Raw genomic sequence first — 21,539 nt, forward strand, 5'->3', positions numbered from 1 at the left:
GCGTTGGAGCTGCATTTATTGCGTGTGCTTCTCTGAAGGTGCTAAATAAGACCATCAATAAATTCACTGTAGGTGAGCAGCACAAGACAGGCTGTTGGAGGAGACATAGTTCAAGAACCTCAAAAGCTGCGCACTCCCAAGCCTTGTCTGCCTTTTGGGAACATCTTCCCACTGACGAATCACACAAAACAATCTCACAGCGCGGCTAAGCCAGTGGTTTTTGTTGTAGATGACAATGACTCACAGGGAAGCAAACCGGATTGAGCAGCACACGAGGGAGACTCACCAGAGGGGGGAGCAGCTCCTGCTAAATATCCGAAGCATTCAGAAAGGCATTGCAGGTAGGTAAAGAAGGGTCTCTGCTGTGTGGCTTTTTTCCTGCTGGGAATGCCACGCTCTTGCTTTCAAACAGCACCAAGTACTGCATCACTTAGAAAGATCCACGGAGAAAATGAGGGGCAATACCAATGAAACGGAGATCCCTGCAGAATTCTGGCTTTTACTCTGACCGGGTTTATCGTGAGTCCCAGCTGTCCGGCTAAACACAGTCTTTGGAAAAAACACATTAAACTTGCAGAAATGTTATTAAAATGCGTAAACCTGGGGCAATCTGCACTACAGCTTCCGGAGAGATTTAGCAAAGCAGGGAACGGCTGGATCTAGGAGAGGAGGCAAAGCCACAAAACAGCGCTTGGGATGTAGCGTGCGTCACTGGTAGCAGCCAAGGGGACAGCAACGGGGGGCCACACCTCTGAGTGAGCTCAGGCAATTCGGGTGCCTGTGTACCGCGTGAAAGCCGGCTGCGGCTTTTTGGGAGTGATAAAAGAGAGGAAAGATCTCAGGAGACTATGAAGGACCTGGGTTGGTCAATGCTAACGGGGGATCTGGATTTCTCTGCAGACTTGCTGCGGCAGATGGCCAGGTTTGGGGCAGCAAACGCCAGCACCACCTCCACCGAGGAGTTTCGGCAGAAGATGGCCGAGGTGGAAAGAATGCTGAGGGAGATGAAGGAGCGGAGTCTGGGCAGCCAGGAGGAGCTGGCAAGGCGCGAGCACGAGGAGGCTCAGAAGTGTGAGTCCGACTCGGTGGCGTGTGAGAGGGCTGCACAGATGCGGCTGGGTCGAGCCATTCCTGAGAGCCTGGCTTGGCCCGTGCGGACGCTACGCATCGTGGCCACGTTTGGAGAGTGCTGTTAATAAACAGGCACCCCCAACAAGTTTTATAGTAGTTTTAGGGTCCCCTGTGACACTCCATTTTTGGTTCCTTTTCCCTTAAGGTGAAATTCAGAGCAGATTGTGCTACCTGGGTAGTTCTGTTCGGTGACCAAAAGTGACAACCCTTCAAACCAGGAGTTACCATTATTGTGGATGCGAATAAGTCACCCCATGTTTGTTCCTATTCGCTGTCCCAGGAAAGGGGTTCAGAGTGCCGACCAGCAGCCCCCCACCCGCAGCAGCTCTGCCATCCTGGGGGCATCCCTTGCAGGAACAGCGGCTCGGATTGTGCTCCCGCACAAAGCCACAGCCAGGCACGCTGGCACTGCGGGGAGCGAGCGCTTCTGATTAGCAGGCGGTGGCAAAACATAATTCAGCAGCTGAAAGCTGGAATTATAAACTGGCTTTTGCTAGAAATAAGTAATTTTTTCACAGTGGGAGTAATCAAGCACTGGAATGGGCCTCAGGTGGGGTTTCTCCATCATCTGGAGCCTTTCAGGCACGGCTGGGTCTTTCTGAAAGAAATCCCGTCCTTCTCACCAGCACTGGGGGTTTGGAGATAATCTTGGACAAGACCCTGTGCTATCCGGGCTGAAAGAGGGAGGAGGGATGGAAGAAGGTCACTCCTGGCCTTGATACCTGCCAAGTGAGACCAGAACAAGGCTTTTCCACAGCCAAGCACGGAAAAAGCCCTTTAACACAGGGGGATGAATTAGCCATGGTTCTCATCTCCTCCACCCTCAGTGCTGCACCGGGTGAAGAGCGAGCTGCATGCCCGCTGGGAGTCCAACCAGGACCTGGTGAGCAGCATCCGGGACCGGCTGGCGCAGCACAGCTCCGAGCTGATGGACCTCCGCGATGCCCTCAACGAGGCTGTGAACAAAACCAGGCAGACGGAGGACTTGAACAGCCTGAACCGCAACAACCTGGAGGAGAGTCAGGTAGAGCTTCCCCGGGTGGTCCCATACTGCCGTGCAGCGAGGGGGGGCTGCCCCAGCCCCGCCGGTGCCTAACCCCGCGTCTGTGTGTCTAGCAAAAGAGCCGTGAACTCCGAAAGCAGCATGCGCTGGTGCAGGAGACCCTGAGGATGGCCAAGGACTCCCTGGCCCGAGTCTCCGACTTCCTACAGAAGATGGAGACTGCAAAGGAGGCGAGTGATGGATGTGCTTCGGCACGGGCAGAGCACAAGGGGGTGGCAGCCCTCAGGAGTGACGTGTGTCCTTGCAGGCGTACGAGAAGCTGGCAGCACTGCTGGATGGGGCGAAGCTGCCCCTGACTGAGCGGGTCAAGAAGTTCTCCCCAGCCAGCAGCAAGATCCCCATCGTGGAGCAGGCGGAGGAGCATGCCCGGCTCCTGGATGAGCTCGCAAGGAACCTGTCCAGGTGAGGCACCGGTCCTGACACTCACCAGTCAGACCAGCTCTTACCAGAGCTGGGGATGGGAAGCTGCAGCCCCACACCGTGGCAGGGGAGCAGCGGGGTACCGTCTCCAGAGCTTTATCCTGGAGCACGTGTTGTGATGAGGAGCCCAAGGGGTTTGTCTGGGGGGGGCATGGGCAAGAGCCCAGCCTGAGCACTCTCCCTGGGCTTCATGGCTTCATCTTCCAACACAGCATTATCCAGGGCACAAACCAGGATGGCTTTATCCAGCGGGCGATCGATGCCTCCAATGCCTATGCCAGCATCATTGAAGCTGTGAAAAAAGCCGAGCGAGCAGCCCACGATGCTGATGAGGCAGCCGGCGAGGCTTTGATGGTACGTGTTGTGGGGAGCCCCGTGAAGATGAGCAAAAGCCAATGATGTCCCGCGACAGTCCTCCAGCTTTTCACGCCCACACGTAGGGCTCTGCTGCTCCTTCCCTCTGCCACGTGAGCACTTTGTTCTGTGCCGGAGAGCAGAGCCTCTGCCACGGCTGGGGTCAGACTCTGGGGATTTGGGTGTCCCCATCATGCCGCAGCAGCACACCCCGCTGGTGGCCTGAACAAGCATTTTTGTGTGCAGTTGGGGCCGGAGACTTCAATTCCTCTTCAGAGCCCTAAGCAGCGCATTTTTGTTTTACAGAGTGTCATATCAGAAAATCTCGGAGCCATCTCTAAAGAGCTGAAGAGGAACAGCAGCAACCTGGAGGAGGCTGTGAGGAGAGAGCAGAGAAAACTCAACGGGGGTGAGAGAGGCTTCTTGCAGGGTGTGATGTCCTTCAGGCTGGACTGAGTTCCAACACCCAACATGTGCATTTCTTTAATTGCAGCTATTAAAGGCACCCTGCAGACAGCAAAGGACAAGCTGGCTGACCTCCGTGTGAAGAAGGAACAGCTCCTGAGCCAGCTCCAGTCTGTGCAGGACATGCTGGGCAGGGACCAAGGTTTGTCCCGGGGTTCTCTGGTCAGTCTAGTCTGGGTTAGACTGCTTCTCTCTGCTCCTTTCCTCCTGCCCAGGCTGTGACCCAAGGGTGCTTCCTCCCCTCTCCTGGCCACCCCAGAGATTTTTCTCCTTTCTTTCCAGAGGACACAAAAGAGATGATCCAGAATGCCAAAGCGGCAGCTGCTGAGGCCAACGAAACAGCTGCGAGAGTGGAAGATACCCTGAGCACCATGAAGAAGAATCTGGATGAGTGGAAAGACCAGTACGGAGACCTTCGAAATGAAGACCTGAACCAGGCAGTCCAGGACGCCAGGAAATCCGGTGAGCGCTGCGCTGCCAGGGCCAAGTCTGGCAGGGACAGATGTCCCCAGAGAGCTCCGTGCTTTTGGAAGCTGTGCTTTGCAGGTCCAGGCCAAGAGTAGAGGGAGGTAGCAGCCAGTACTGGGTGCTTTTAAGTCTTGGCCCTTTATTTTTTTCTCTCCCTGCGGTGTCTATGTCACCTACATCTTTACTGCAGGAGATTGCATGCGCTAGAGCTTTCACACACAAATTGGGGGGGGAGGAGGGGGGGGGCATCAAGGTTGCTGGATTTAGGGCATCATGTTGTGACTGTGCTCCCATCTGCTGCTGCTTTGACTTGCACGTCTCAAAACTGCCCGAGTTCCACATCTCCCTTCCTCGCTAACCTTTAAAAACCTCTGGCTGGTCTCCAACCCCAGTGTCCAGCCTGGAAAGCACCATCCCGCTGCTGCTGGAGAAGCTGAGCAGCCTGGAGAACAGGAGGAACAAGAACGCCACCGTGTCGGAGAACATTGTGCGGATCCGGCAGCTCATCACACAGGCGAGGAACGCCGCCAGCAAGGTGGGCTCATGGGAGGGTGAGGGCTGTGCACAGGGTGCCGCGGGCTTGGGGCGAATGAGGGCTTACCTGAGGGGAGTGTGCAAACGGGAGGGGTATCTCTGGGGCCACCAGGAGGGGTCCCTCTCTCATGGGAAGACTAAAGAAAATGCTTTGACTTGGTAAAGCTGGCAGTGACGAGAAAGGCAGTGGCAGCAGTTCCAGTGCCATGGGTTTGGATTTCTCTCCCTCCAGGTGAAAGTCCCCATGAAGTTCAACGGCAGCTCGGGTGTGCAGGTCCGGATGCCCAGCAACCTTCAGGATTTGGCAGCTTATACGTCCCTCAAATTCTACATCCAAAACCCTGAGCCCAGGAGCCGGCAGCGACGGCAGGACGGGGCAGAGGAGGGGCGGTTCGTGTTGTACCTGGGCAGCCGGGAGGTGAGATGGGGCCGTGCGGGCAGGGGGAGGGCAGCGGAAGCCCGTGTTGGTAGCATCAATGGGGGATCACACCTGGACGTCAGCCCCATTGCCCTTCGTCTGCTCCCTGGGTGTCTGTGGGGAGCACAAACGGGCCCTGGATGCGGCCATCAGCCTGGCTGGAGGTGGATGGGGGCACCTGCGCGGATTGGGGTGCTTGGCCAGTGGGAGCATCGGGGGGAGCATTGCCTGGTGCTCCCGCCTGTCCTGAATGCCAACATGTGGCCCTGTCTCTCCCTGCATTCAGGCCACCGGAGACTACCTGGGCATCGTGCTCAAGGACCGCAGAGTGCATTGGGTCTACAAACTGGGCGATGAGGAGCCAGCCTCCCTAACCGTCGACGAGGATATTGGAGAGCAGTTTGCCACCATCAGCATCAACAGGTAGGAGACTGATGGGACACATCCCAAGGAAGTTTAGCGGGAGACTGTCCCTGGAGAGGATGCGGGTAGTGCTATGCTCAAGCCCAGACAGGTCCTGGACTTGCAGAGGTGCTGTGGCCTCCACCATTCAGTCATCCCTGAATGATCAACACTGAGATACCTCAAAAAAACTAGCAGGGAGATGGTGTCTTACCAGGTCATGGAGGGTCTGGGGGGTACCTGCAGGAGAAGAAAGATGACGCTCATCACGGAGGGTCCATTCAGCCGTGTGGCAGCGCTGCTAACATGAGCGCTGAGTCCTTTCAATGCACTGCTGCTCTGGGGCTCCCAGTGGGAGGTGCACCCCTTTTTGGTAGGGCTGTGTGGGGAGGCCCTTTGCTCAGGGGTTTGCTCCTCTTTGGGGTTCTCCCTTGTCTTGACCACCCTTCCCTGCTGCAGGATCCTGCAGTATGGGCACATGTCGGTGATCGTGGAGAGGCAGACGGTGCACGAGACCAAGGGAGACAGTGTGGCCAAGGGGGAGCAGGGGCTGCTCAACCTCGACCCACACAACGTGGTCTTCTACGTGGGTGGCTACCCTTCCAGCTTCACGGTGAGACAGGCAGCAGGGAGGGAGGCTCGGTTTTCGATACCTTTGGAGCTTCTTGGAGGGGAAAACCCTTGATTTCATGGGAAAACCAGGATCAGACTTGCCCTAAGTGTCCGCTTTCATTCCCAGCCTCCTCCCACTTTGCGCTATCCCAGCTACCGTGGGTGCCTGGAGCTGGACACCCTGAACGAGGAGGTGGTGAGCCTCTACAACTTCCAATACACCTTCCAGCTGGATACCACTGCCGAGAAGCCCTGCGCAAGGTAAGGCACTGCCACCAGGCCTGGGGCAGCTCTGTTCCGTGGCACTTACCCTGACCCTTGGCTGCCCCAGAACATGGCAGCTGGCTTTGGAGTGATGCCTTGGACCTCTTCTTGCATGGCTCAGGTCCAAGTCCACGGGAGACCCCTGGCTGACTGACGGCTCCTACTTCGATGGCACTGGTTACGCGGAGATCAAGTTTGAGAGCCAATTTGGCACAACCAAACGCTTCGAGCAGGAAATCCGGGTGGTGTCCTACAACGGCATCCTCTTCTTTCTGGAGAACCAGGCAGGTGCTTGCTGCCCTGGGGAGCCTTCATCCCTCCCTCAGCTGGTGGACTGGGGCGATCCCAGCCCCACTTGCATGTGTTCCCAGCTCAGGGCACCGGGTAGAAGAGGGCTTTGGAGGTGGCAGTGCTGCTTTGAGCAGTACTTCTGCACTATTGTTGAAAGCCACAAGAGGGCTGGACCAGACCTCACAGCAGAGGCAGTCCCTTGTCTGGTGCCCGAGGGACTCCTCCGAACTGCGAGAGCAGCTGTGCACAGCCCCTCTGAGCGGGGCCGGGGGTCGCGGGCACAGGCGGTGCCATCCCTGTGCAGATAAATCCCCAATAATTGTCGCAGTTATGCGTCAAGGCACCGGTAGTGAGACCTGCTCCCCCTGCTGCTAGAGGGCAGGTGGGGCTCAGCGCCGCGGCTGCGTGCTGGACACCGGGACATGGGGCTGAGTGTCCGTCCTGCCTCCCCCAGGGTCAGTTCCTGTGCCTGGCCATCCGGGATGGGAAGCTGGTGCTTTACTATGACTTCAGCACCGGCCTGGAGATGGCAAAACCCAGCAGCAACTCCTCCTCCCTCACCATCAGCAGCACCACAAACAAAGCGGTAAGGGGGAGCGGCCGCCTGCCCGGCTCGCCTGGGGGCTCCTCATCCAGAGGGTAGGGGGCACACCCAGACCCTTGTTTTGCGGGAGGGACGGCTGGAGCCCCAAGAAGTTCTTTGACTGGAGCCATGAGGTGGGCATCTCATGCTGCCCTCTGTGGTGGACCTAATTGCCCCAGGCTGGCAGATCATTTTTTCTCCTCTGTCTCCAGATCCAGATTTTCCTCCTCAAAATGAATAACAAGAAGCGCATCCTGGTGCGGCTGGAGCGCCTCACCATCTTCATGGTGGAGCAGGAGAACTCCCTGGAGAATGCTGTCTCATATTACCTGGGTGGCGTGCCCCCAGCTGTGCTGCCCCCCAGGTGGGTCCAGCCCACAGTGGGGTGGGACAGTCTACATCTTCCTCTCCAGTGGCCCTAGGGGTGGCCCTGGCCCTTTCCCAGCCACATCCAGGGATGTTTGGGTCCTGCTGGAGCTGGGGTGGGGCTTTTCTCTTCCTGCCCATAATCGTGGGCTTGAGTGTGGGATGTGTCCGTCTCTGGTGAGGGATATGATGCTTGGTGGGTGTCACCGAGTCCTCCTTTGCCATGCTGGGTACTTTGGAGCAGCCTTGTGCCTGAGGCACTGGAGATACCGGTGGCCACCATGGGTCTTCTCAGACACTCTGTCTGTAGGGCTGCAGGGCTGGAAGCTGCCCAGGGTTGGCCTCATAACAGCGTCTGCTTCTCCCACAGCTTGAAAGCCCTCTTCCCCACGGGTGGGCCCATCCGGGGCTGTATGAAGGGCTTGAAGGCTCTTGGCAAATATGTTGACCTGAAGCGCATGAGCACCGTTGGCGTGAGCTACGGGTGCACCTCGGACCTTCTGGTAAGCACAAAGCCCCGGCAGCCTGGCCGGCGTGCTGGGGAAAGAGTCTGTCAGGGAAAGGGACCGCAGAGACCCCCAGGACGGGCGCGATCTCCCCTCGTTCACACAGAAACAAGCATAAAACCCCCAAGTCCTCAGTGCGGAGGGGTGATGGTGAGATGCTCCGCATGGTTGGCCATAGCACAAGCCGGACCCAGCGAGGACCAGAGCACCTCGGTCATCCCCCAGCACCCCTGCAACGCCAGGGCCAGGCTCTCACCTCGCCTCCGTGGTGTCCCTTGCAGGTGGCTCGCTCAGTCAGTGTCCACGGCCACGGCTACCTGACTTTGGCCCTGAAGGACGTGTCGGGGCTGCGGGACTTCTACAGCGGCTTCAGCTTCCGGACCAGCCAGCGTGAGGGGCTGCTCTACCACCACACCACCCAGGTGGGCACCTGCAGCCCCCCGGGTATCCCGGCAGTGGGGCAGAAGCATCAGCTCCTGCTTTGGGGATGGTGCTGCTCCCTCTGGGGAAAGGGAGGGATTTTGGTGGGGGCAGGAGCTGAATCCACGGTGAGATCTGCCCCCTGAGCTCCTGGAGGGCAGTGGGGATACGGGCCCTTCCTTGGGGTTCAGCTGAGCAGCAACGGGGGGATGCTTTCTGCAGGAGGGGACGTGCCGGGTGTCCCTCCAGAGGGGCCAGCTGGCCTTGAACCTGCTGGAAACCAAAGTCACCACTGAAAATGCCTACGCGGATGACAGGACCCACTACGTGGCCTTTTACAGCGATGCCCGTGGGTACGTGTCCTGGCGGTGCACGGGTGATGGCATGCCGATGGCCGTGGGCACCCGCTCAGCCCACGCCGCTCATCCCCCGCAGGGTCCGGCTGTACGTGGACGATGAGCTGCAGGACACTGCGGCAGTCGCTGGGCCCGGCCGGCGGCAGCGACGGCAGGATGGGCGGCTGCTCTTCCAGCTCGGGGGTTCACCAGAGCCAGGTGCCCTCAGCAACCTCACCGGCTGCATTGGGAATGTCTTTGTCAAGCGGTGAGCATCTCCGTGCCACTTCCAGAGAGCAGGGCTCAGCCCCTTCCCACCTCCCAGCTGGCCCAGTGACGGGGACCTCTTCTCCCTGTGTGTGTAGGATGTCAGAGCCACAGATGGTGGTGGACCTGCAGCAGAACGTGGAGAACGTCAATGTCACCATGAGCTGTCCCTGGGGTGAGCAGCCACAACAGCTTAGAGTCACTCCGAAGAAGGACAGGCGGAAACCCAAGGTACCAGCTGCTGCCGAAACTCCCCGCATCCTCCTCCCCGTCCTCCTCAGATGCCACCGTTGCCCCCTTGCTGAGCACCTCTGCCCCGGGACACCCGCAGGGATGCTCCTCTCACTCCATTCCTTGGTGCATCTTGCGTAGGTGCCGGGCAAGCCTGCCTCGAAGGACCGCCGCCACGATCGGGCTGGGCCCTGCCGGCTGCACCCCCAGCCCCGTGCAGCCGGGGGCACCTTCCGCTTCGGGGGTGCCCCGAGCAGTCGCTGGGAGTTCGAGGAGATCCCGGCCTCCTTTGGCCAGAGGTGAGGCTTGCCCTGTGCTCACCCCACACAAGCTCGGCCATGGGGACCGTTGCTCGGAGAGCAGGTGTCCCTTGCAGTTGTGGGCGAGCAGGGTGCTCCTGTCACCCCCCTGTCCCTGCAGGTCCCATTTCTCCCTGGAGGTGAAGCTGAACTCCTCCAGCGGGCTGCTCTTCTACGTGGCGGGCGAGCGGGGCACCTTCATGGCTCTCTTCGTCTCCAACGGGCGCTTTGTCTTCCTGCTGGACGTCGGCGGGCGCCGGCTGCGCATCCGCAGCAAAGACAAGTACCGCGACCGGTGGTGGCACACGGTGAGCGGAGGGTTGGGGCTCGGCACATCGCTCCCCCCGTCGCTGGGTGCCCGGGCAGGGGGTCAGCCTGGTGCAGCGCTGCTCTGGGCGTCGCTTCCTAATTGCACACGGGACACCCGCAGTCCCGGGGGAGCAGAGGGGACAGCGAAAACACAGCCAGGGCTGAACCTCCGAGCTGAGGTCTCCCTTCCCTGGGCACAGCCCTGGGGCTCCTCCCAACCCGGGACGCCCCCAGCCCTGGCACTGACCTTTGGTCCTTACAGGTCTTCTTCAGCAGAGACCAGAGCCGAGCCCAGCTGGTCATCGACGGGCTGCGAGCCCAGGGTGCTGCAGTGGCCACCGCAGGGCTCTTTGTGGCCCAGACCCCCTTGTATGTGGGGGGGGTCCCGGCTGGAAAAGCCAAGGCTCACATTCCGGTAAGGGCTTGGTCATCCCGTGGCATCACCCTCTCTGTGCCCGTTCCCGGTCCCGTGGCATCACGCCGTGCCCGCCGGCCTTTGGCCCCTCTGCGCTCACTGCCGGGTCTCTCTCTGCAGGTTGCGTCAGCCTCCAGCTTCGACGGCTGCCTGCGGAACCCCCGGCTGGACGGGAGGCCCCTGGGTGCCCCCTCTCGCACCTTCGGGGTGACGCCATGCTACGAGGGCGCACTGGAGAGTGGGGTCTTCTTCACTGCAGATGGTGGATCCATCATGCTCGGTACCCCACAGCAGCCCGGGCTGGCTCCCACGGCCCTGGGGCTGGCAGGGACACGACTCTGGGGAGGTCCCTTGTCCTTCTCACCAGTGGCATTTCTTTTCCAGCTGATGCGGTCGTGACCGAGCAGGACTTGGAGGTGACACTGGAGGTCCGTCCCCGCAGTGCTTCTGGCCTCATCTTCCACGTCGGCACAAGGAGAAGCCATCATCTTCTCCTGTACATGGAAGAGACGAAGGTAGTGGGAGGGCGGCTTCCCTGCAGGTTTCCAGCAGTGGCCATCTCCTGTCCATCCCACTCAGCTCATTGCGCTCTAATGGGTTTGTCTCACGCGCCAGGTCACTGTTAGAGCGAACATTGGGGCTGATGAGTTCTCCGCGTCAGTGACGTGCCCATCTCTCTGCGACGGGCAGTGGCACACCATCGCAGGTGAGGGGACAGCCAGCGCTTGGCTCTGGGATGCTGCTCCACTCCTGCTGCTCAGCCGACATCTCCCGGGGGGCAGCCCGGGGCCCTTCCTCGCGTATTTAAACCTGAGCTCCCACCTGTATGCACTTAATTTGGGAGATTGCAGCTGCCATCAAGCCATTTCCTAATTAATAAGACTCCTTGCCTGATCTCGTTAGTGCTGTCGGATCTGGTGGGCGGGAGAGACGGGGTTTCCCCAGGTCGCGGGGCAGCTGGCGAGGCCCAGGATGTCCCGCGGTACCGACTCCATCCAGGACTGTTGTGTCCTGCTGAAAGTGAAAGCCCAACCTGCTGTGGTGCAGAGTGTGTCCGAAGGGCTCAGAGCCCACGGCTGGGACCAGGGATGTGCGGCATTCACACTGGTACTCGACCTTTAATGTATTTGCTGTTGAGCGAGCGCTAAGGTTTTGCATCGAGCCCTTTCTGGGGTGGGGGTCACCGCCGCAGCCCCCGGCTCAGCACAGGTCTGTTTAAGCCCTTATCTTGCTCGACCCATCATGTGCTCCTGGTGCATTTTCAGCTTCAGGACCTCTCCCCGTCTGTGGCCGCAGCCGGTCTGAGCTGATGCCCCTACACCCGGCATGTGCTGTGCCACCCCACGGGGAGAGGGCAGCCCAAGAAAGACACAGTGCTTTGCGGGTGGCTGCTGTGGCCAAAGGACAGATTTTGGGGAGGCTGTCCAGACTCTGAGTGTTTCCCAAGAGCCAGGCCAGGTCCTCTGACCCTCCCCGGAGTTTTGCTCTGCTCCAGCGCTGGTCTGGGCCAGGGAGCAGAGGTGGACTTGCTCTCTGGGTGAGGAAGCAGCACTGACTCTTGTTTTCTTTTGAAGTTACCAAATGGAAAAACATAATCCAGGTTGACGTGGACACGGAAGGCAACTACACAGTGGGACCCAGCCGGCCTCCGGCACCCAACACCAGGGCCACCTTCTACCTGGGAGGGCTGCCAGGTGAGCTGGGAGAGATGCTCTCCAGAACAAAATACCCCAAAGCCAAGAGAGATGCTGTTCCAGGTGCACGATAGAGACGCTGAGTCCCCTGCCCTGTTATCAGCCAGACTAATGCTTTTACTGTTCCTTCCGCAGAGACAGACAAGGCCAGCACAGTGTCACCGTTACCTCCCCTCCCTCATTACGTGGGCTGTATAAGGAACCTGGTGATTAACCGGAGCCACGTGGACCTGCCGCGAGCCGGGACTGTCAGGGGCTCCGTTGGCCTTAAGGGTTGCCCCGTGCTATAAGTAAGTGCGCCTCCACGTACAGCCTGACCGACAGAAAGCTGCACCGCTCCCTGGGCCCCAGATGTCACCTACTCGATAGCATTAACCGTGGTCAAACATACTTGATCTCCAGGGACTGCAGGTGCAAGTCGGGGGCCAAAACCAGAGAGGAGCCATGAATCCAAGGGGAAGGAGGACAGGGGAGGAAGGTGGGGAGAAGGGGGCACTTCAGGGACATCTTTCACAAATATAACCAGAAATTGGAGCAGGATGTGGAGACGGGTCTGAGTCCTTCCCTGGTGGTCAGGCATCTGCGACAGGGCTCGCGGTAGGAGCGACCGTCCTCTCTGCGCGCGGGCTGACGCACACAGCAGCCGTGCATTGTGTCCTACATCCTGTTCCCTTTACCCCACATGTACAACGCACATAGAGTTAGTTCACAGAACACTTGAGGCTATTAATAACAGTCACAGACTGTCTTCTGCTAAAGGCTGTAGGCAGTTTCTGTTTTATAATAAATGCAATTAGGACAAACTGGATTAATTCCGTCACTTTTGTGTTTTTATAAGCAAGGACACATTTAATCTCTCCCCCAAGTGCAGTCTCAGTTCATCCATCGCCACTACACAAAAAGCTCTGCGAGGGGGAACTCGGACAAAATTCTGTTCACAGAATTAGCATCTTCTTATCAGATTAATTTATAAGAATCAAAAAAAGAGGAACAAAATAGGCTGGGAGAACTGCTGAGGGAAAGCAGAAAGACACAAATACCACTCTGACCCTCTGCAGTTGCATTCAGCCCTGGTAGATACACTGACAAAAGTCCTGTTGCGTGAAGCAAGAAACTGTTGCTTGAAAGGGAAGACGTAAAGACAGGTTACCGCCCGGTCTGGCCGGGTGCAGGGCGCCGCTCAGCCCTCGCCGCCAGCTGTTGCCTTCTCCTGCCCGGCCCCGCTCCTGCCTGGCGCAGTGCAGTCTTCACTTGAAAAAGCTTCCTCCCAAGACACCTAGTTCACTTGTGCACTTACACATCATATATATATTTGTGTGTGTATATATATCTCTAGCCACTTGGGGACGAAATCTTGCTTCTGAAATGGACTTATAACTTATATCATTATATTGTGGGGGTTTTTTTATGAGGGGTAAATATTGTAAAATGGGTTTTTAACATGTCCATCTTAAACAAATGTAATTATGACCTGTTTTGAAGTTGTAGTATTAAAGATGGTCTTTGTAAATGACTGGTACATACTTTGGAGTCGAATAAAGTTCTATGTTACTCTCTTTACTGGTGAAGAGCAAGTATGAGGCTGATGTAGAAGGGGAAAAAGAATAAACAGCACCTCAGGAAGTGGCACAGTAGGGACGTTACAGTTGTATTTGCCGTAAGCAGCTCCCCATGAGCACAGCAGCCAGAGGGGTAGTGCGCTCTGATGTTAACAAAAGGAAACCTCCTCCTGTTGCAAGGTGAAGTCCTGCACCCGGGACAGGATGACCCACGCAGCAGTACGTGTGGGACAACGGCAGATCACAACCTGGTGGGCCCAGAAGCAGATGGCAGTCAGCGATGGGCCCTTGAGGTGCTCGTTACTCAGAGGCACAGGGCTCAACCCTTTTAGCACAAGGAAATCAGAGGAATTAGTTTAGCTTGATGTCAAAAGCATCAAAACTGAACTGTAAGCAAATAAAGCGCGAGTACCACTTTCACTGTGCATGTTAAACAGACAGAGAAAGAACAGGATGGCAGATAAAGAAAATTCCTTTATTTGTAGATTTATATAAGCATAATATGAAGTTAGTAATCCTACTGCAGTTGCTTAAGTTAGTATCTAGGAATATCTGTAAGGAAGAGCAAATAACTTAATCTAAACTCATATCCTCCTCTTCGTCTTTCTTGTCCTTAGAGTCTCCTTCCTTTTGGTCTGACTTGACACTGTTCTGCATTGCTTTGGCAAACGCTTCTACATCTAGAAGTTAAAACATATTAGTTATTCAACTTTGCACTTTCTGGGATGGAGTTCATTGTCCACACAAGGTTAAACTTCATTACGTGGAGAGTAAACAGTTGCTTTAGTAAGGCTCTTATTAGCAGGGAAGAAAGTTTTAACACTTATTCAATATAACACTCATTTGTATCTCTCTGCCACAGTGAACATTTTCTGCACTTTAACCATGCAGAGGCAGCTGAAGACCAGAATTACTTCAGTAATGGAATGGATGCTAAAAGGTCATTAGGGACCACTGACACCCCTCCCCTCAGTGCTACTGGCCCCTGCTGTGTTCACACATTTCAGATGAATCATTAAAGACCCACAGAAAAGGCATTCCTGGACAAGGTGACTGTGACACCTCCAGAGTCTTTTGCAGCTCTATCAAGAAAACAAGGCCAAAGCTGCTCAGCCGGTCCCTCTGCAGATCCCTAAACGCACATCTGACATCACACTGTCTGCTGGGCAACACCCACGCTCCTCGCCTTCCCACTGTAAACACAGTGCAAGAGTCAGCGCCTGACCATTGTGCAGAAGCTGATCATTACAGTCCCCATTCAATGGCTGTGTGCAGTGCCAAAAATACCCCCCAAAAAAACCAATGAACAAACAAAAAAAATCCACCCCAACAAACCACTTCATCGTGTTCCCAAACAGCACCAATACTTACCGCCTTTATTTGCTGCATCTACTGCCTCTGCGGGTAAGCCAAACTGACTCATAAGTGGGCCAAGCTGTCCTGAAGCTAAGGCAGCACTGAACATGCTCAAGGCCTGTGAATCGGAGTCAACAGCATCAAAAAAATGTTTGGGTTATACTTCTCCAGCACCAGGTGACTGCTGTGCAACGGCTGTGTGAGGAGAGCGGGCCCCTTCGGGCACGGTGACCATGCGACACGGCTGCGCTGGGAGCAGCCACTCTCCTTTAGTGACTCCTGCGCTGGGGCAGAGCCGCCACACCACAGGCCCTGGGCAGATCCCGCTCTCGGGAACATTTGCTCTTAACCAGCTGGACACCAGTGAGCACAACCTGCTAAACTCTGCGAGGCTGCGCAATACACCGACCCACAGTGATGTAACCACCAGGCGGTTTAGTGCATGGACAACGTAATTTTATCTAGATGCAGATACTCTATCAAATCACCAATTAAAGACTCAGAAACGAGGCATGTTTTGTCTGCATGAAAGATTTGCCATAGCTTAGACTAAATAGTCATCTTAGCCATGGAAATTTTGCAGACGATGATTGCCAAATTTCAATCAATCAGTATAACTAGTTCAAATTGGCCTGTAATACACCAGCTTTAATCACACACAGACAGTCCTGGAATTAAGTACACGTGTTTCAAGAGAACCAAGGGATGTAGTGCTGTGAGCACGAGCATCTATTCCCCTCGGTCGCTTGAGATGACCCTTAAGGAGACTGCTGACAAAACACTCTTTGAGAGGGAATAACAAATTTGCTACTACTCCTGCCATTTGCCAGAGAACATTTATAATAAAGAGAAATGTAAGGCCCAATTCCAAAAGAAAAAGTAAAAAAAAATTCTGATCTGCCTTTGGGTGACCGCAGGAGGGAAGAACTAATGCTCCGTTAAATCACGTCCCTGCTCCTTCCCACTTCTACAGAGCAACTTCCTACTGTGAACAGAGGCAGGAACCTGAAACAGCAGGGTAAGGCGAATCATGACGCGCAGGGGAGGCAGGAAGGAGAACTGCTCTTCCCCGTGACAGCGAGGCATCTACCTGCTGAAACTGAGGAGACGTGAGCGTGTTCTGAATCTCCTCTGCAGTCTGCGGCAGAGATTCCCCCGAGGGAAGGTAAGGCATCAACCGTTCCTGAACTTCAGCGTTGGCCAGGATGGGAGCCATTATCTCGGGAGTCAGAACAGTTGCCAGGTCAACTAGGACGAAAATAAATGGTTGGCTGTTAGACTGTGCACAAAACCCCACGTTTTTGTCACGTAAACCAAACAATCTAGTCAGAGGAGTACTGAAATGTAGTTAGCATGCTACTAGCATCCTTTCTCCCTCTCTCAGTTTTGCAGTGAGAATAAGACTCTTGAAGCAGCCAAGAACAGCAGCACTCAAATGAAAAAAAGAACCAAAACAATTTAAGAGACCTTTCAAACCAATTTGGAACAGGATAGGACAGTAACACAGCTCCAAAGGACTCCTGGATCCAAGAGCTGTCTGGTCAGAACACTGTTACCTTGCTGTCCTCCTGCTCCAGATGGCACATTCATAGTAGCTAAAATGTTCTGAAGGTCACTCAATTGAATGGGCTGAGTTGGGCTTGTGGCTGAGCTGGTTCCATTACCCGAACTTGGTACGGGGCTTGGACTGGTCACTGATGCAGCCGCAGGAACGGACGGGGCAGGCGTTACACGTGTAGAAGAAGTCGTGGAAGATGGCGTCACAGCAGCTGATTGGCTGCGAGAGCTGGATGAGGTAATTAGTATAATTAATTCCCTGCAAAAACAGCTTTGCCTCTTGTACCTTGAAAATCTTCTTTTCAAGCCCTTACAATATGAAGGCCTCCCACCTCATTTTAGAGAGGTAATATGAAGCCTTAATTCTCACCGTGTTTCCTGTTCAGTAGGCCACGATTCCTCCCACAGAAGTGGCAATTTTATATTACAAAACTACTACAAACGCAGACCAGACAGGCACCCTACCTTGACGATGAACTGCTGGTCGGGGGTCCCCCACTTCCAAGCAGACTGGCCAGCCCAGGACCCGTCAGCGCACCCAGCCCACCTTCCGTAAACATAAAGGAAGAATAGGTTTAGAGATTTATTCCTCTGGGGTTTTTGCACCTCTCTACTCTAGAGAGGTCACTCTTGTACCTGAAAGGTTTTATTTATTTGCTAAAATAAAGCAGGAGGGGGTGAAAGAGCCCAGACCACCCCACCCCCCCTTTCTGTAAATTAACAGCTCTTGTCTTCTGATCTCTCATTCCTATTACATAATAAACTGCCTTAGAAAGAGTTGCACATTTTAGAAATGGCTCAACTTCTATACATACACAAGGATAAAGTGACTTTGGTTTATGCCGTGCATACATGATCATTGTAACACAGCCCTCTCCTCTTATCTACTGGTTTCCAAAAATCCAACTTTTCTCTAAACCTTAAAGCCAAGGCCCTCAGCAGAAGATTAGAGACAGCCTTTGAGTCACCACCACGATCTCCTCATACACTCGGGTTCTGCAGCTTCAAACCTAACGCAGAGATGCGGCAGCAGAATCAGCTGAGTCCTTAAACACTTCATAGGCAGAGCAAAGTAAGGACAACCCTGCGCATGAACAAAGTGCTCCCAGTAGAGCAGCGATCAGGAAACACAGCAGGAAACCAACACTCGACCTTTGAGCCAACTACCGTATGCCAAAGATATCAGAATCGGCCTCCCTTATCCACACATCCCAATCACCACGGACTTATCACAGCTTCTAGGTCCACTGGAGTTGTCAGTGACCGATTGTCCCCCTACAATTCCTTTAAGCCACATCAGCCAAACACTCCAATTGCCACTCACTTCCCATCCAGTGGTTCTTGTACCATCTCTAATTAGATACACAGCCCTACACAAGCACCTGCATTCCTCATCCACCTTTTGGGAACTATCTGCAAGCAGAGGACAGAACAACAGCGCTCCATGAGCAAATACATGATGAACTGAAGCTGCAGACATCGGTGGTCAGAGCCAGCCGCCATCTCCCTCCTTTGTACAGGACCCGCTCCTATGGGACCATGTCTGTCACACTTCTGTTGGCTAATCACAGAGCTTCCACGGCCACAGGAACAGCAGGGCTGTACCACACACTACTCAGTTTGTCCTTGCTAGAAACATTCACCCAGGAGCAAGAAAGCTCCTTTGTTGCAGGAGCTCTGCAATAAAGGCAGAGTCCTGAGAGAGATGCAAACCAGATGCAAAAGAACAAGACACTACTGGGGGAAGAGATCCGCATAGATTCACCACAACCACTGTTTGCAGAGGCAAGCAGATGGTTTTCTTTGCGTTACAGTAGTGAATTTCATGTCAAGCTGTCTTGCAGCTAGATGTAAAGGCAAAGAAAGAAGAGCTGCTGAGAAACAGTGTTGAGAAGAAGAGGAAGACAGTCTCAGGAGTCATGTGAAGCTTCAAGAAGGAAGATCTTTTCCAAACACATCCTAAAAAGCCAGAATCTTCCAACACTAACACAAGATTTGCATCTGAACATCCCACTAACATGAAATTTGAATCTGAAGCTAAGAAGACACCAGCTAGATCCTCAAAAATGGACTTGGGAGATTAAGCACAGAACCTTAGTCACTGCCACCCGCCAAGCGTTCCTTTGGCTACTTCCACTCAAGGGTCTGACCTCTCAGAAAACGCTCTGCTGGGCTCGGAGTGTGAACAGCGTTCAGAACAGCCCACAGCAGGGACTCCACCACACCGCTCATCCCCTTCAGAAAAACAGCAAAGTGATTCAACAGAAGGCCCTAACCTGAGATTTACTGCTCTGCCTAGAGAGTGCTGTGGGGTGGGTACGCTACAGCCTTCCTCTTCAACTCTTCCTGCTTTGCACACAAATATTCACTGGATCAGAGACAACACGAGCAACTCCACAGCTTGGTAACTGGCACATTCACTGGGAACAAACCCCTGGTTTTCAGTTCCTGCTCCAGTGAATATTTAGGAGGAAGAGGAGGGGTAGAAAAAAGGAGGAAAAAAGCAGAAGATTCAGTGGAGCAAGGAGCAGAACTGATATTCCTTGCAGATGGAGCCCTAAGATGAGCGCCATGTAGAATCTGGTACCCTTCATTTCCTGCATCCTTTTTTTTTTTTTGCCCCTTAGCTCATCTTTGAGGCAGGGCCTTACTTTCTCACATGAAAGAAACGCTATTCCAATCAATAGCGCTACTTGAAAATATTGTCAGGTAAGATTTAACCTGGCAGGAGAAAATACCATTTTGGCATAAAGATATTAAAGCATTTTACCAAGTCCTCCTAAGCCCGTTGGTCCGATCAGCTGCATGAGCTGGTTATGGCTCATGTTTCCAAGAAGGCTTTGCAAGCCACCCTCACCTAAAAACAAAAACATTCTGAAACACAACATATTCACATAGGTTTTTTCACAGCACTCCGGCTCAAACAGCAGGAGATTAATTGGCATCACATTCTGTATGGAAAAAACAGTTTCAAGTGTTTACTGATTCATGATGCTCATAAAAGATAAATGCAACTTGGCTTCATAAAGAGGTAAGACTCCAGAGAATCTGCTGGAAACAAAGACGGATTTCTTCTGGGAGCCTTAACTTTCAGCCTGTACCTACTATAACAGCACAGTTTATTCGGCTAAAAGCACATTTACACTTCTGGTATTAACACTGTCCCCAACTCACCCTCCATAGCCATCAGCAATTTCTTCCTAGGGAACTATAAGTGCTTATTCTAAAAATAAATTTAGACAAAAAAAGCCTCTCACATGAAGGAGCAGAGAATGGACTGTACCTCCTAATGCCGAGAGCTCGTGGCCTCCGCTTGCATTTCCACCCAAAGCACCAGGCATTGGTGGATTGTTGAGATATTCGTTCACTTTACGGCAGTGTTCTTCATCCTTGTCCGTCTTTGGCTCCTGCAAGAAAGTTGCTCTTGGTACAAGGTAAACTGGAGGTATTTTGTTCCGAGATCTTTATTATAAGCCTCCCACAAACCTGCATCCAGAAGAAGAGTCGTTTTGATCCTGCCTTGAACTTCAATACATACACACGACCAGTAGTGCACTGAGGTACTCTCTTGAATTCACAGTCATCAGGAAAAATAATCAGATCCTGGAACATGTGGCAGTAGACACAAGTGTTTGAGGAAATACATGAATATTCCTTTTCACCTATCAAAGACCTCTGCCCTCCTCCCCAAACCTTCTTCCATCTGCTCCTCAGAGCAGAGAGGATCTGGAATTACAGTTCTGTCAGGCCACAGTGGCATTCTCATCCTAATTAGTCTTGGAGAAGCTCTTTCAGCAGTGCCAGCGGAAGAACAAGACAGACCGTGACTCAGTGCCTCAGCACTGAAACATAAAACCATACTCACATCCTCGACATTGCCTGAAGTCCTGTCCTTCCAGCAGAAGTGAATGAGGGAGTCATCAGTTTGCTGGATGTACACAAGGCCTTTTCTCTTGTCTGGGGTTACAGTACTGCCTTTCAGGGACATCTTCCCTGCCCGAAATTCCACCAGGTATTTGCTTGAAGAGCCACGGGAGCCTGGCACCAGGCTTGGAAATAGCGCACCTGAAGACATCCTGGAAAGAGAGAAAGAGCAGCAGAGGTGATGAGAAACCTTCCCGTATTCTCTCTTCTTGATGTCAAATTTCAACCTTTATCAAATGAGCTCCACAAAAGCAATCTGTCTCACAGCCTGCAGGATTTCAGGGTCATCCAGAAGCACTAATGCGGAACCCAGGATGAAGTCAGGACGCTCCACAGAGCTCCGCTAATATCGAGGGGCCTATCTGCTAAGGTACTTGAAAAGGAAACCACCTTCCCCCTGACGCTTCCTCCTTCGGTTCGTATCACGGTTTACAGGCTCAGGGACGTGTTACTGCAGCAGCCCTACTGTAACGCTGATCTTCGGCCTCCCGCCATAGCATCCCACCAGAGAACTGCGAGCCGCCCGGCACCGCCGCCCCCGGCCTCCCCCCCGGCACCGGCGTCTCCCCTGGGCCGGCACCGACCGGCCGCGCAGGCCGAGGCGCAGACGGCAGCAGCCGCTCGGCCTCTATGACTCTGCAGCTGTTTTTACGCCCGCGGCACCGGTGAACCCCCCCGCTCCGCCTCATCTCAGCGCACCCGCCAAGCCCGGCCCCGTCGCGGGGAGCCCGGCCCCGGCCCTTCACGCGAAGCCGAGAGCGGAGCCGCCGGGGCAGGCCAGTAGTCCGGCACGGCACAGCCCGGCCCAGCACCGGCCGCCCGAGGCCGTCCCCGGCACTCCCCGCCCGCCCGCAGGCCGCCATCTCTAGCCGGTCCCCCCGAGGCCGCCGCGCCGCGTCCCTCCAGCCCCCCCCCCCCAGCAGAGAGAGGCCGCTCCCCAGCGTAGGGCGCGGCCAGCTAGCCCCCGGCGAGCGCCGAGGCGGGCAGTGGGCCCGGGGGCAGACGGGGAGCTTGAGGTGGGAGTCCCGGCCGGGCCCGTGCCGCCCCGCCGATACCTGCCGCCGCCGCCCGCAGGCCCCGCGCCGCTCCGCTCTTCCTGCCCCGCGCGCCGGAAGCCCACCCACCGCGGGGCGGTGCAAAGAGGCACGTGAGCCCCCGCGGCCCCGCGCGGTTGGCCGGCGCAGCTGTCACTCAGGGGCGGCGGCCCCCGGCGCCCTGCTGTGTCACGGCGGCGGAAGATGGCGGTGCCCCCGCTCGCCAAGGAGAGGCCGCAGCCCGGCGCGTCTCCAAATCCAC

General features: G+C 55.0%; 2 protein-coding genes across 4 annotated transcripts in view; one reads left to right on the forward strand and one right to left on the reverse strand.

Annotated features, from left to right (window-relative positions):
- Positions 1 to 12,316, forward strand: part of LAMA5 (laminin subunit alpha 5) — a gene marked incomplete at its 5' end in the record, with an annotated part of 97,916 nt that extends 85,600 nt beyond the window's left edge. Inside the window, 30 exons of the mRNA XM_082490917.1 lie at positions 230 to 341; positions 901 to 1,071; positions 1,959 to 2,155; positions 2,248 to 2,364; positions 2,442 to 2,596; positions 2,827 to 2,968; positions 3,275 to 3,377; positions 3,462 to 3,575; positions 3,716 to 3,895; positions 4,294 to 4,436; positions 4,668 to 4,853; positions 5,140 to 5,276; positions 5,715 to 5,868; positions 5,995 to 6,128; positions 6,253 to 6,415; positions 6,877 to 7,008; positions 7,218 to 7,369; positions 7,742 to 7,874; positions 8,159 to 8,299; positions 8,520 to 8,650; positions 8,733 to 8,900; positions 8,998 to 9,130; positions 9,272 to 9,429; positions 9,551 to 9,737; positions 10,001 to 10,153; positions 10,274 to 10,433; positions 10,538 to 10,668; positions 10,769 to 10,859; positions 11,728 to 11,847; positions 11,983 to 12,316. Of these exons, the coding sequence (XP_082347043.1) occupies positions 230 to 341; positions 901 to 1,071; positions 1,959 to 2,155; positions 2,248 to 2,364; positions 2,442 to 2,596; positions 2,827 to 2,968; positions 3,275 to 3,377; positions 3,462 to 3,575; positions 3,716 to 3,895; positions 4,294 to 4,436; positions 4,668 to 4,853; positions 5,140 to 5,276; positions 5,715 to 5,868; positions 5,995 to 6,128; positions 6,253 to 6,415; positions 6,877 to 7,008; positions 7,218 to 7,369; positions 7,742 to 7,874; positions 8,159 to 8,299; positions 8,520 to 8,650; positions 8,733 to 8,900; positions 8,998 to 9,130; positions 9,272 to 9,429; positions 9,551 to 9,737; positions 10,001 to 10,153; positions 10,274 to 10,433; positions 10,538 to 10,668; positions 10,769 to 10,859; positions 11,728 to 11,847; positions 11,983 to 12,137 (4,353 nt within the window). The 3' untranslated portion in view covers positions 12,138 to 12,316. The remainder of the gene's footprint in view (positions 1 to 229; positions 342 to 900; positions 1,072 to 1,958; positions 2,156 to 2,247; positions 2,365 to 2,441; positions 2,597 to 2,826; positions 2,969 to 3,274; positions 3,378 to 3,461; positions 3,576 to 3,715; positions 3,896 to 4,293; positions 4,437 to 4,667; positions 4,854 to 5,139; positions 5,277 to 5,714; positions 5,869 to 5,994; positions 6,129 to 6,252; positions 6,416 to 6,876; positions 7,009 to 7,217; positions 7,370 to 7,741; positions 7,875 to 8,158; positions 8,300 to 8,519; positions 8,651 to 8,732; positions 8,901 to 8,997; positions 9,131 to 9,271; positions 9,430 to 9,550; positions 9,738 to 10,000; positions 10,154 to 10,273; positions 10,434 to 10,537; positions 10,669 to 10,768; positions 10,860 to 11,727; positions 11,848 to 11,982) is intronic.
- A 1,544-nt stretch (positions 12,317 to 13,860) lies between these two features.
- On the reverse strand, positions 13,861 to 21,352 carry ADRM1 (ADRM1 26S proteasome ubiquitin receptor). Of its 3 annotated transcripts, none has more exons than XM_082491143.1 (10): positions 21,299 to 21,352; positions 20,185 to 20,395; positions 19,806 to 19,922; positions 19,603 to 19,726; positions 19,090 to 19,176; positions 16,785 to 16,866; positions 16,427 to 16,548; positions 15,853 to 16,010; positions 14,778 to 14,880; positions 13,861 to 14,086 (listed from the first exon to the last, which is right to left on the reverse strand). In XM_082491143.1, exons 2-10 carry the CDS (start codon positions 20,392 to 20,394, stop codon positions 13,980 to 13,982), a joined length of 1,110 nt encoding a protein of 369 aa, XP_082347269.1. In that variant the 5' UTR covers position 20,395; positions 21,299 to 21,352; the 3' UTR covers positions 13,861 to 13,979. The 3 variants fall into 3 exon arrangements, with proteins under 3 accessions (XP_082347269.1, XP_082347267.1, XP_082347268.1); XM_082491141.1 differs by having other exon boundaries at positions 16,319 to 16,548; XM_082491142.1 differs by lacking the exon at positions 19,090 to 19,176 and having other exon boundaries at positions 16,319 to 16,548.
- Between the last annotated feature and the right edge of the window lie 187 nt (positions 21,353 to 21,539).

This window comes from Vanellus vanellus, assembly GCF_965231255.1.
Source record: "Vanellus vanellus genome assembly, chromosome: 15".
Classification (NCBI taxonomy): domain Eukaryota; kingdom Metazoa; phylum Chordata; class Aves; order Charadriiformes; family Charadriidae; genus Vanellus; species Vanellus vanellus.

Coding starts and splice junctions, on each gene's coding strand:
- ADRM1 (XM_082491141.1), bottom strand. CDS start 20,394: ATGTCTTCAGGTGCGCTATTTCCAAGCCTGGTGCCAGGCTCCCGTGGC. Junction 14,881..15,852: donor CGTCTCCTCAGTTTCAGCAG/GTAGATGCCTCG, acceptor TCCGATTCACAG/GCCTTGAGCATGTTCAGTGC. Junction 14,087..14,777: donor AGATGCAGCAAATAAAGGCG/GTAAGTATTGGT, acceptor TTTAACTTCTAG/ATGTAGAAGCGTTTGCCAAA.